The following is a 13,213-nucleotide window of genomic DNA, read 5'->3' as shown; positions in this document are numbered from 1 at the left end:
GAACCTGAAGACTCCATTGCTGGTGGTGGCGGCGGGGGTGGGTGGGTGGAAGGAAAGCAAGAAGAGACAGGGACGAGACCGGCTGGCGAAGGGTTAAAAAAAAAAAGAGAGACCACGGGGGGGGGGGGGGGGGAAGAGTAAGAGAGAGAGATGGAGAAGGAGCAGAAGATGGATGGGACTAGGGGATGTGAGGGGAGGGAGAGGGAGCAGAAGATGAATGGTACTAGGGGGTGTGAGAGAAGGGAGAGGGAGCAGAAGATGAATGGTACTAGGGGGTGTGAGAGAAGGGAGAGGGAGCAGAAGATGGATGGGACTAGGGGATGTGAGAAGAGGGAGCAGAAGATGAATGGTACTAGGGGGTGTGAGAGAAGGGAGAGGGAGCAGAAGATGAATGGTACTAAGGGGTGTGAGAGAAGGGAGAGGGAGCAGAAGATGGATGGGACTAGAGGGTGTGGGTGGAGGGAGGGAGAAGGAGCAGAAGATGGATGGGACTAGGGGTGGGAGGGAACAGAAGATGGATGCAACTAGGGATGTGGGAGAAGGGGAACAGAGAAGAAGATGAGTGTGACTTGGGGGAGGGAGAGGGAGCAGAAGATGAATGGGACTAGGGGGTGTGGGGGAGAGAGAGGGAGACGAAGATGGATGAGACCAGAGGGTGTGGGTGGAGGGAGGGAGAAGGAGCAGAAGATGGATGTGACTGGGGGGGGGAGGGGAACAGAGCAGAAGATGAGTGGGACTTGGTGATTGAATGGGAAAGGATGACAAGAGGAGAGACAAGAAATGGAAAAGCCAACCATGAAAAGAATTTAGAAGACTGACACATGGAAAGTGGAAGAGAGTAGGACCAGTTCATCCAGAAAAATAAAGTGCTCAGACAACAAAGGTAGAAAAGAAAAAATTATTTTTATTGAATATTTTTTAAAGACTGAGATATGCCTGTTTGTGAAATGTACCTTTAAAAAAACATTTATGTTTCTCTCTTATCCGTATTGCCCTGCTTGTAGAGACTGGCTTTCTTGGGTGGAGGGAAGGGGAGGGGGGTCTCCATTTCAGTTTTTGTCTGAATGTTTTTTTTTGTGAGTGTAATGTTGGTGGTGGGCTTCTGGGTGGTGATGGGCTCTTCACTGCCTAGGGGAAAAAAGGTATATTTAATCTTTTTTCCCTACACAGTGAAGAGCCCATCCCCACCCAGAAACCCACCAATAATGTTGGGGTAGGCTCATTGCACAGGTTAAAAAAAGAAACAAACCTTTTTGTTAACATTTTATGTTGGTGGGTTTTGGGGTGGGGATGGTCTCTGCAGTGCCCAGGTTAAAAAAAACAAACCCTTTATATTTAATGTAGGCAGGCTCCCGGATGGGGGTGGCCTCTGCAGTGCCCAGGACATTAAAAAACAAAAGGTTTTATATTTAATGCTGGTGTGCGTCAGGGTTGGGGGGGGGGTGCCAGACTATGGGGGATGGGTAGGGGATAGGACAGGACTGACGCTAGACTACAGGGAGGGGTGGGGGTTAGGGTGGGGCTGATGCATAGCAATGGGATGGATGATGGGGAAGGGAAAGTCTGATGCTGGGCTATGGGTGTGGGGGGGGGGGGGGGTAGGGTAGAGAAGAGAAGGGCTGATGCCAGGCTACGGGGCTGGATGGAGGGGTAGAGAAGCAAAGTTTGAAGGATAATTTCATTGCTGTAATTATACTGTAGGATCCTGTCATGTGTGTTGAGATGTTTGCCATTATAGTAGACTTACGCCTGGTCAAGTTTGAGATGTGGGATAATGTAACCATATTTAAAAATATGTTTTTTTTCATATGTTGATGCAGGGCAGATGTTGGGCATACTACTTATTAATCCATCATCAAGTGCATTCTAATGCATTATTTTGTAGCTAGAAACACTACTCATACCTGTATACACAGTGCCCACCCATATTAGCTCTGGCTACGCCACTGCTCCTAGGCATCCTGTACTGGGGGAACTCTGCAAGGGGATGTGTAGTACCTGAACCGGATTAGGGGAGGGTGCAAACTGGATCAAAGTCCACTGTACTAACCACAAGGCTACTCCTAGGAATCCTGTACCACTACCTGTACTGGGGGAACCCTGTAAGGGGATGTGGTGTAGTATCTGAACTGGATTAGGGGAGGGTACGAACTAAAACACCAGTCCACTGTACTAACCACAAGGCTACTCCTAGGAATCCTGTACTGGGGGAACACATATAAGTACATAAGTAATGCCAAACTGGGAAAAGACCAAGGGTCCATCGAGCCCAGCATCCTGTCCACGACAGCGGCCAATCCAGGCCAAGGGCACCTGGCAAGCTTCCCAAATGTACAAACATTCTATGCATGTTATTCCAGGAATTGTGGATTTTTCCCAAGTCCACACTACAAGGGGATGTGGTGTAGTACCTGAACCGGATTAGGGGAGGGTGCGAACTGGATCAAAGGCCACTGTACTAACCACAAGGCTACTCCTAGGAATCCGGATTAGGGGAGGGTGTGAACTAAGACACCAGGATCAAAGTCCACTGTACTAACCGCAAGGCTACTCCTAGGAAACCGGATTAGGGGAGGGTGTGAACTATTGCTCTAAAGCTGAAGCATTAGCAGCGTGTTGTTGTGGTTTCGGTTTCGTTTCTTGCCTGAGGAGGAGAAAGATTCCTCCTCCTGGTAACGGTGTTGGGGGTGGGAAGGAGACCGAGGCCGGCCGGAAATAATCGCGGCCCGGCACATAGAGAGGAGGGGCACGTAAGGTTCCCCGGGCCGCCATGTCGCTGCGCCTCACCCAGCTGCTGTGCGCCGCCGGAGGCGGCCTGGAGGAGGGCGAGCTGGGCCGCCGCTACCCCCTGGAGCCGCAGGCGCTGAGCTTCCTGTTGAAGGCGGAGGAAGGCCGCAGCGTGAGCCTGGCGAGCCGCCTGCCCCCGCCCGTCGCCGGCCCGCAGCTTCTGGAAGGACCCCGCAGCCCCGAGGCCGAGCGGCGGATGGTGTTGGCCCGAAGCGCCATGCGGCTGTGCCAGGAGCAGGCGGGCTCGTGTCTGGGCCAGTGTGGCCAGTTGCACCTCTGCCGCTACTTCATCTACGGCAACTGCCGGAACCAGAACAACAAGTAAGTCCGGGGAGCAAAAACAGAGGCGGTGAGAGGGGCCTTAAACCAAAATAAAAGGGAGGGTAATGAGAGTGGTGGCCCTGTGCACCAGAGGCCATGAGAGGGGCCCTATCCCCCCCACCCAAAACACACAAAAAAAAGGTAATGAGAGGGGCCTTAAAAATAAAAGGGAGGGTAATGAGAGTGGTGGCCCTGTGCACAAGAGGCCATGAGAGGGGCCCTATCCCCCCCACCCAAAACACACAAAAAAAGGTAATGAGAGGGGCTTTAAACAAAATAAAAGGGAGGGTAATGAGAGTGGCGCCCCTATTCCTATCCCCCAACTCCAGAGGCCATGAGATGGGCCCAGACTAAACAGAGGCAGTGAGAGGGGCCCTACCCCCCACCCAAAACACACGAAAAAAAGGTAACGAGAGGGGCTTTAAACAAAATAAAAGGGAGGGTAATGAGAGTGGCGCCCCTATTCCTATCCCCCAACTCCAGAGGCCATGAGATGGGCCCAGACTAAACAGAGGCAGTGAGAGGGGCCCTACCCCCCACCCAAAACACACAAAAAAAAGGTAATGAGAGGGGCCTTAAACAAAATAAAGGGGAGGGGGAGGGTAGTGAGAGTAGTGCCCCTATTCCTATCCCCCAACTCCAGAGGCCATGAGATGGGCCCAGACTAAACAGAGGCAGTGAGAGGGGCCCTACCCCCCCCACCCAAAACACACAAAAAAAAGGTAATGAGAGGGGCCTTAAACCAAAATAAAAGGGAGGGGGAGGGTAGTGAGAGTAGTGCCCCTATTCCTATCCCCCAACTCCTGAGGCCATGAGATGGGCCCAGACTAAACACAGGTAATGAGAGGGTCCCTACCCCCACCCAAAACACACAAAAGGCAACGAGAGGGGCCTTAAACCAAAATAGAAGGGAGGGTAATGAGAGTGGTGGCCCTGTGCACTAGAGGCCATGAGAGGGGCCCTATCCCCCCCACCCAAAACACACAAAAAAAGGTAATGAGAGGGGCTTTAAACAAAATAAAAGGGAGGGTAATGAGAGTGGCGCCCCTATTCCTATCCCCCAACTCCAGAGGCCATGAGATGGGCCCAGACTAAACAGAGGCAGTGAGAGGGGCCTTACAACCCACCCAAAACACACGAAAAAAAAGGTAACGAGAGGGGCTTTAAACAAAATAAAAGGGAGGGTAATGAGAGTGGTGGCCCTGTGCACCAGAGGCCATGAGAGGGGCCCTATCCCCCCCACCCAAAACACACAGAAAAAAGGTAACGAGAGGGGCTTTAAACAAAATAAAAGGGAGGGTAATGAGAGTGGCGCCCCTATTCCTATCCCCCAACTCCAGAGGCCATGAGATGGGCCCAGACTAAACAGAGGCAGTGAGAGGGGCCCTACCCCCCACCCAAAACACACAAAAAAAAGGTAATGAGAGGGGCCTTAAACAAAATAAAGGGGAGGGGGAGGGTAGTGAGAGTAGTGCCCCTATTCCTATCCCCCAACTCCAGAGGCCATGAGATGGGCCCAGACTAAACAGAGGCCATGAGAGGGGCCCTATCCCCCCCACCCAAAACACACAAAAAAAAGGTAATGAGAGGGGCCTTAAAAATAAAAGGGAGGGGGAGGGTAGTGAGAGTAGTGCCCCTATTCCTATCCCCCAACTCCTGAGGCCATGAGATGGGCCCAGACTAAATACAGGTAATGAGAGGGTCCCTACCCCCCACCCAAAACACACAAAAAAAAGGTAATGAGAGGGGCTTTAAACAAAATAAAAGGGAGGGGGAGGGTAGTGAGAGTAGTGCCCCTATTCCTATCCCCCAACTCCTGAGGCCATGAGATGGGCCCAGACTAAACACAGGTAATGAGAGGGTCCCTACCCCCACCCAAAACACACAAAAGGTAACGAGAGGGGCCTTAAACCAAAATAAAAGGGAGGGTAATGAGAGTGGTGGCCCTGTGCACCAGAGGCCATGAGAGGGGCCCTATCCCCCCCCACTCAAAACACACAAAAAAAAAGGTAATGAGAGGGGCTTTAAACAAAATAAAAGGGAGGGGGAGGGTAGTGAGAGTAGTGCCCCTATTCCTATCCCCCAACTCCAGAGGCCATGGGATGGGCCCAGACTAAACAGAGGCAGTGAGAGGGGCCCTACCCCCCCCCCCAAAACACGAAAAAAAGGTAATGAGAGGGGCCTTAAACCAAAATAAAAGGGAGGGTAATGAGAGTGGTGGCCCTGTGCACCAGAGGCCATGAGAGGGGCCCTATCCCCCCCCACCCAAAACACACGAAAAAAAGGTAATGAGAGGGGCCTTAAACCAAAATAAAAGGGAGGGTAATGAGAGTGGTGGCCCTGTGCTCCAGAGGCCATGAGAGGGGGCCCTATTCCCCCCCACCCAAAACACACAAAAAAAAGGTAATGAGAGGGGCTTTAAACAAAATAAAAGGGAGGGTAATGAGAGTGATGGCCCTGTGCTCCAGAGGCCATGAGAGGGGGCCCTATTCCCCCCCACCCAAAACACACAAAAAAAAGGTAATGAGAGGGGCTTTAAACAAAATAAAAGGGAGGGGGGAGAGTAGTGAGAGTAGTGCCCCTATTCCTATCCCCCAACTCCAGAGGCCATGGGATGGGCCCAGACTAAACAGAGGCAGTGAGAGGGGCCTTACAACCCACCCAAAACACACGAAAAAAAGGTAATGAGAGGGGCCTTAAACAAAATAAAAGGGAGGGGGAGGGTAGTGAGAGTAGTGCCCCTATTCCTACCCCCCAACTCCAGAGGCCATGAGATGGGCCCAGACTAAACACAGGTAATGAGAGGGTCCCTACCCCCCACCCAAAACACACAAAAAGTAACGAGAGGGGCCTTAATCAAAAATAAAAGGGAGGGTAATGAGAGTGGCGCCCCTATTCCTATCACGGGTTATTACCCCCCAACTCCAGAGGCCATGAGATGGGCCCAGACTAAACAGAGGTAATGAACACGTCCCAGGGGTAATGAAAGGACCCCTGGCTAAACAAAGGCGATGAGAAAGATGCTCCTCGTTATTCCACAAACACTCAAGGCCCCTGGCTTCAAAACAGTAATGAGATGCAGGGCCGCAGAGAGACCGGGCCCGGAGCAAGGCCGCCCCCCCCCCCCCCCCCCTCCGTCCACTGCCGGGCCCCCCTGAATTCAAATCATAGTGCCTCACCTCGACCTCGCTCCGTGTGAAAGAAGCGCAGCAGCGGCAGTCTGCAGATCGCCTCCCTTCGGGCTTTCCCTTCCTGTGTCCCGCCCTCGCGCAAGTTATGTCAGACAAGGGCAGGACACAGGGAGGGAAGGCCCGAAGGGAGGCGATCTGCAGACTACTGCTGCTGCGCTTCTTTCACACGGAGCGAGGTCGAGGTGAGGCGCTATGATTTGAATTCAAGGGGGCCTGGCCCGGTGGTGGACGGAGGGGGGCGGGTGGAGGGGACTGTGGCGCCGGGCCCGGGGAATTTTGGCCCTCCTGGCCTCCTCTTGGCAGCCCTGATGAGATGGTCATTGGCCCAAAAAACGGAACAAGATAAATGCTCCTACTCCTGTTCCACAGGTATTGAGAGAGTTTCTCACCAAAGGAAAAGGGGTGCAACCCTCACCCCAGGGTAATGAAAGAGTCCTTAAAAAGAAAAGAAAGTACTAATAGAAGTACCCCCATACTGTCCCAGGGATAAGGAGTGGGTCCTTTCCTTAAAAGAAAAAGAAAGGGGCCCCCCTCTATTCGTGAGACAGTGAGAGGGGTCCCTGGCTAATAAAAAGGCAACAAGAAATTCTATCACCAGAAAGTTAATAATAAATGTGGTTTTATTTTTATTAACCTTCTTCAAAATGGACTAACATGGCAACCAAACTACTTTCACCAAAAAATAAAATGTATAGGTCCCCATGCCTAAGGGGTAAGGAGAGAGAGCTGAACAGACGTGGAGGGGCATAATCGAAAGGGACGCTCAAGTTTTGTTGAGGATTTCCTTGGAAAACGTCCCGGTGGAGGGGCAGGGAAACCTGTATTATCGAAACAAGATGGATGTCCATCTTTCGTTTCGATAATATGGTCGTGGACACCCAAATCTTGAAATTTAGGTCGTCCTTAGAGATGGTCGTCCCTAGACTTGGTCGTTTCTGATTTTTGGCGATAATGGAAACCAAGGATGCCCATCTCAGAAACGACCAAATGCAAGCTCTTTGGTCGTGGGAGGAGCTACCATTTTATAGTGCACTGGTCCCCCTCACATGCTAGGACACCAACCGGGCACCCTAGGGGGCACTGCAGTGGACTTCATAAAATGCTCCCAGGTACATTGCTCCCTTACCTTGTCTGCTGAGCCCACCAAACCCCCTTAAAACCCACTACCCCCAACTGTACACCACTACCATAGCCCTTATGGCTGAAGGGGGGCACTTAGATGTGGGTACAGTGGGTTTTGGAGGGCTTGCTCTTTCCTCCACAAATGTAACAGGTAGGGAGGGAGATGGGTCTGGGTCCACCTACCTGAAGTTCACTGCACCCACTAAAACTGCTCCAGGGACCTGCATACTGCTATGATGGACCTGAGGCTGGCATAGAGGCTGGCAAAAAATATTTTGAAAGATATTTTTTGAGAGTGGGAGGGGATTAGTGACCACCGTGGGAGTAAGGGGAGGTCATCCCCGATTCTCTCTGGTGGTCATCTGGCCATTTCAGCCACCTTTTTGTGCCTTGGTTGTAAGAAAACAGGACCAGGTAAAGTCATCCAAGTGCTCGTCAGGGATGCCCTTTTTTTTTTCATTATGGGTCGAGGACGTCCATGTGTTAGGCATGCCCAAGTCCCACCTTCGCTTCGCCTCCGATACGCCCCCTTGAACTTTGGCTGTCCCTGCGACGGAAAGCAGTTGGGGACGTCCAAAATCGGCTTTTGATTATACCGATTTCGACGACCCTGGGAGAAGGACGCCCATCTTCTGATTTGTGTCGAAAGATGGGCGTCCTTCTCTTTCGAAAATGAGCCTGATAGTAATATCCCCACTGAATGTCTTTGTCCTTTTCTCAAAAGGGCAATTAAAGAAGTATTCCCGCCCCTCTTCTCAAGGGATAAGAAGGGAGGTTTCCCCCTTTGCAAGAACCAGAAGAGAGATATCACGTCCATCTCAGGTTTAAGGCAAAAGAGGACTTTCCCTGATCTCCATGATCAAAGAGACAGCTAACTGCCCTGGTGACAAGAAGGGGTTGGTGAGATTGATATTGTACCTGTGTTGAGGCAAGGATACTGAGGTGCCACATATGATATATCACTTTCGTGTTTTGGTTTTGTTTCTTTCTGTGGCCCAAGATTCTTTTTTGGGGTGACAGAGAGAAGGAAGTTGGAAATCACATAGAGCCAAATCCATTGGTCTTTCTGCAGCTGGATCAGAGAAAGAGAACATTTGTTGGTACCTAAAATTTGTAACTGTTACTTAAGTTTTCTAATTATCTTTTCATTCTGACCTTGAAAGGCAATTATAGAGTTAATTTAGGTTCTGTTGAGTTTCTGGGAGTCGAGCCATGTTTTGTGTGTGAATCTGGGACTTTTTATAGCTGAAAACACAGATATTGTGTTGAAGAAAGAATTAATAGTAACGTGACTTATTTTCAAAAGGTCTAATCAGCTAGTGTCAGAAATTAGCTGGTTAAAAATTGCCTGCTTCCTCCAATGGCCAACTGAACCATCTTGTTTTATTTATTGGGATTTATTAACTGCCTTTATGAAAAGATTCACCTAAGGCAGTGTACAGCAGATCTAGTTTAACATAAACTTACAATTTTGTTAACAATATAACAATAGTAAAATGACCAAATATAAACATAAATACAATAAATATGGTAAACTTGCAAATATGATGGCATTACAGTAGAAACAATACTATAATAGACAGCATGGAAATATGTTAAAATAACATAGATATAATACAATGTCAGCATGATACCAATGAAACACCTAATAAGCAACACAATAGAACATTCAGATAGTCTAAAATTTGGTCTCATGTGGATGATTATAATTTTAGGTAACTTGTTTAAGATTTATTTTGATTTGCAGGTTTGTTTTGTTTGTTTGAATTCTGTGTTACAGTTGATGTTATTACTTGATGTTGCGTGATAAATTGTTTATCTTTTTCTAAAACCAATAAAATTCTTGGCTATAAAAAAAAAGAACATTCAGATAGCATAGATATGATTCTAATGCGCTTCTATATACCTGAGGGGCCAGGTATCAAACATATAAACGGCAAGTGACCGACTCACCTGCAAATGCGCAGTAGAGTCGGAATGTTGAGAGTGTAGAAGTCCAAGCCCCGCCTCCACCAGCAGTACAGCCCAATAGGAAGGAGGGCATGGGCGTGGAAATCGGAGGAGGAGGGAGCAGGGAGGGAAGGAGGGGGCGGAATTGAGGGAAACAGACACTGGGGGGAGGGCAGGGGAGAGAGCAGGGTTGGTGGACGGGGGGAGGCCATAGGAAAACAAAAAACTAGCCCGTTGTTACAGGCTTAACGGCTAGTAGATATATAGATGGGGACAAGATGAGTTAACTAGATGGGTGGCTAAGCTCAAGGCAGATATCTTTATACAGTGAACAATATATGAGGAACTGGTCTAAGGTACAGGGTGTGCAGCAAGCTAGTCCAGATGCAGAGTGACAGTCACAAGGGCCCTGTTTACTAAGGTGCGCTAGTGGTTCTAGCATGTGCTAAAAATGAGCCCTTGCTAACCGTGTAGACACCCATAGGAATATTATGGGCATCTACACAACATGCACCAATATTTAGCGTGTGCTAAAAATGCTAACGCGCCTCTAGCGCGACTTAGTAAACAGGACCCCAAATGTATTAAAGGCTTGTGAGAAGAACCAGGCTTTCACCTGCTTCCTGAAGTAGAAAAATAACAAACGCAGACGGTTGTTCACAGTGCTCAATTTAAATTGCATTTTTTGCCTTCTGGGACTCTGAATTAGTTTTCAACGAAATGCTGGCCACCATTTGCCCCAGGGGGGGGGGGGGGGGGATGCTTGCATCCTGAATCTTCTAGTTACCAGACACTTTTTGAAGTGCTTTACCTCTATTTTTGAGGTAAGTGACAAAAGTGTACAGCGCTGCATACATCTAGTAGCGCTATAGAAATGATAAGTAGTAGTAGTAGTAGTAATTCCTACAGAATGGTATATTTGTATTGATTGTCCAGGATGTTATTTTTGGAAGGTTTTTGCCTATGATGAACTGAAGATCTATTCGGATCACATTAGCTCTCTAAACCTTTTTTGAGGTATTGAGTTCTTTGAGGCTTTTCCTTCCTTTTTCAATAAATATTTTTCATTGTTTCATAATTTGCTATTGCTGTGTATAAATGTCACCATTCATTTCCAACCACCGCAGCACCTCTTAACTTAATGTATTCAAAAATTCCCCCCTCCCTCCCCGTTTACTAAGCTGCGTGCTAATGCCGACACAGCACATTCACTTTGAATGGACTCTGTTGGCATTGCTGCGCAGCTTAGTAAACGGGGGTTTATGTATTAAAAAACTTGCCAAAGCGAATAGATTTCACATTTATCTGAAATTGCCTCTGGCACATATCACATTGCTCTTTCAAAAAAACATGCAGTGAATGAAGAAAGTTTTAAATTTAACTTAGCTTCTTAGAAAATCCCAAAGGGACTCTTTTCACCACAGGACTGACTTCATCAGGGGATTATTCTTTGTTCGCTGCATGTTTTTTTTGAAAAAGCAGTATGATATGGAACGCCAGAGACAATTTCAGATAAATGTGAAATGTATTCGCTTTGGCAAGTTTTTGAATACATAAAGGGGTATGTTTACTAAGGTGTGTTAGCATTTTTAACATGTCTTTAAAGTTAAGGCGCTTTAAACGCTAACGCACCAATACATTCTTATAGGCACATTAGTGTTTAACAAGCGTCAACCATTAACGTGCGTTAAAAATGCCAATGCACCTATAGCATTCCTTAGTAATCACAGCCCAAAAATTTTTAATACATTAGAATAAAGGATATAAGGGAGGCTCTTTGGGCAATGATTGGTTTAAGCTAAGAGGTGCTGCAGCGATTGGAAATGAATGGTGACATTTATACACAGCCATAGTGCTTATCGCCGTTGCAGCATGGAACCTTTTACTAATGAGGCCTTTATTCCTCCATTTTTATTTTTAGATGTTAAAGGAAAAATATAAAAATAAGTGTTGTATGAAAATAGTGATATAGCATTTCATGTCATGTGACTATTTTGATTATTGAAGAATGTGCACTTCCTATTACTTTGGCGATTATGGAGGCACCATTCTGCCGCAATTTAAGATGGTAGCAGGGCTGCTGCGTCTATCTTGCCAGGGACGAAGGGACAGCCTATAACTTTAAATGGTCAATATGTTTCAGCCGTTGTGAGGTGTGTCTCAAACATTGGTTTGGTTTACTTGGGTGCTGCAAGCAAACAACCACACAATCATGGCAAACTTGCAAATTTTTTTCACAAAACAGTAGTTGCATTGTTTTTGTCATGTAAATCCTCAACGTTAATTATTTTGGTTTGTTTTATGACAGAGCCCCCTTTTGCAAAGCTTTGAAAGTTTGTGAATGGGCCTCTGAAAGACTGCTGGGAATGAAGGAGGCTGGCAGGGTGAGTGGAGGGAGAAGGAGGAGGTGGATTGGAGAGGGAGAGTGCTGCTTTGGGATGTGGGAGGAGGTTTGAGAAAGAATGATTGCTGAGGATGAGGGAAAGTTAGAGAACAGTCTTAGCCACTAGTCACTGGCTGTTTCTTTTGTTGCCCCTACCCCTGGTTTGACTTGTAGCCATAAAATATTTAAGGTCTGCGAAATAATCGCTGTAAAATCTCTTTGCTATTCTGTGGACATTAGCCGCTCACCCTCGTTCCCTCACTCATGTATATCATAACCTTGAATTTATGCTGATGAGTGGCTTATCATTCTCAAATTTTCTGAGAATGTGCTTCATACTGTGTTTCAAAGTATGAGGTGAGGGTAGCAGGGTTATGGAATGGGATGGGGAGAATTTATGTATTTATTTCATTTTGGGTACAGTGTAGCTAACAATAAACATTTGCAAAAAGTACAGTACAATTAGTAATAGCAAAATGTATGTATTGTGTTATTACTACGTATGCTACTATTGAATAACAAGAACAGGGATCCAGGCATGCCTGAGAGCTAACAATTACTAGTGTGAGTAAGGGATTTACTAAATAAAATGCTTTCAACAGCTTACAAAATAAGAGGTAATCTTAATGGATTAGCAGAGAATTCTACATATTTGTACCTTGATAGGTAAAGCCTGCGTTATAAATAGATTTATAATGAAGCTTCTTACAACTAGGGTAATGACAGATGAGATAATCCCTAGATATAGGAAACGTATTTCATAAAGGCAGTTCTATCAGGTTTTGCATGTAACAAGGTAATAAACCACACAAAATTTGATAAACAAGTACTCAAAGTTTAAAGGTAATCCTAGAATTTATTGGAAGCCAATTTAATTTAGTCAGGACAGGAGTTGCCTTGGCATAATGAGGAATTCTACAAACAAGATGGGCAGCAGTGTTCTGCGCTGATTGAAGCTGCTTGACAAAAGAGTGCTTTAAACCTGAGCAAACGGCATTACACTAGTCAAACAGAGAGTATTAGTGTTTGGACCAAAAATGAAAGATTGAATTTGGAAAGAAAGGTCTCAATTGCTTCAGCCTCCACAATGTATTAAAGGCACTGGATATCACCTTAGACACCTGAGGTTCAAGTGACAGATACTGGTCAATAGTTATACCTAAACTAGTGGTAACTAACGGGTAAGCCATATTGGGCCACTTTACCAAGCTGTGGTAAAAGGGGGCCTGCGAAGGCATCGGCGCATAGTTTTGACGCACGCCGAGGCCCCCTTTTACCGCAGCGAGTAAAAGGCAGATCTTTCTTTTTTTGTAAGAAATGGCCATGTGGCCATTTCAGGGGTGGGGGAGAAAGTCCATACTGTTGCCCATTGAGGTGGCAGTAACCGTGCGGTGTTCGGCAATGCCCGATTACCGCTGGGTACACACCGGCGCTACAAAAATAATATATATATATATTT

The 13,213-nt window shown here is 47.1% G+C and overlaps 1 protein-coding gene across 3 annotated transcripts in view; it reads left to right on the top strand.

Moving 5' to 3' along the window:
- Nucleotides 1-2,630: 2,630 nt before the first annotated feature.
- The window catches only part of LOC115477934 (protein mono-ADP-ribosyltransferase PARP12-like), a 92,253-nt gene continuing 81,670 nt past the window's right edge, over nt 2,631-13,213 (top strand). Inside the window, exon 1 of one of the 3 annotated variants that reach the window (XM_030215075.1) lies at nt 2,631-3,108. In XM_030215075.1, coding sequence (XP_030070935.1) covers nt 2,771-3,108 — 338 coding nt within the window. In that variant the 5' untranslated portion in view covers nt 2,631-2,770. The remainder of the gene's footprint in view (nt 3,109-13,213) is intronic. The other 2 variants (XM_030215074.1, XM_030215073.1) reach the window with 2 other exon arrangements.

The sequence above is a fragment of the Microcaecilia unicolor genome, chromosome 9, assembly GCF_901765095.1.
Source record: "Microcaecilia unicolor chromosome 9, aMicUni1.1, whole genome shotgun sequence".
NCBI classification, from domain to species: Eukaryota; Metazoa; Chordata; class Amphibia; order Gymnophiona; family Siphonopidae; genus Microcaecilia; species Microcaecilia unicolor.
This window is presented reverse-complemented; position numbering and strand designations above follow the sequence as displayed.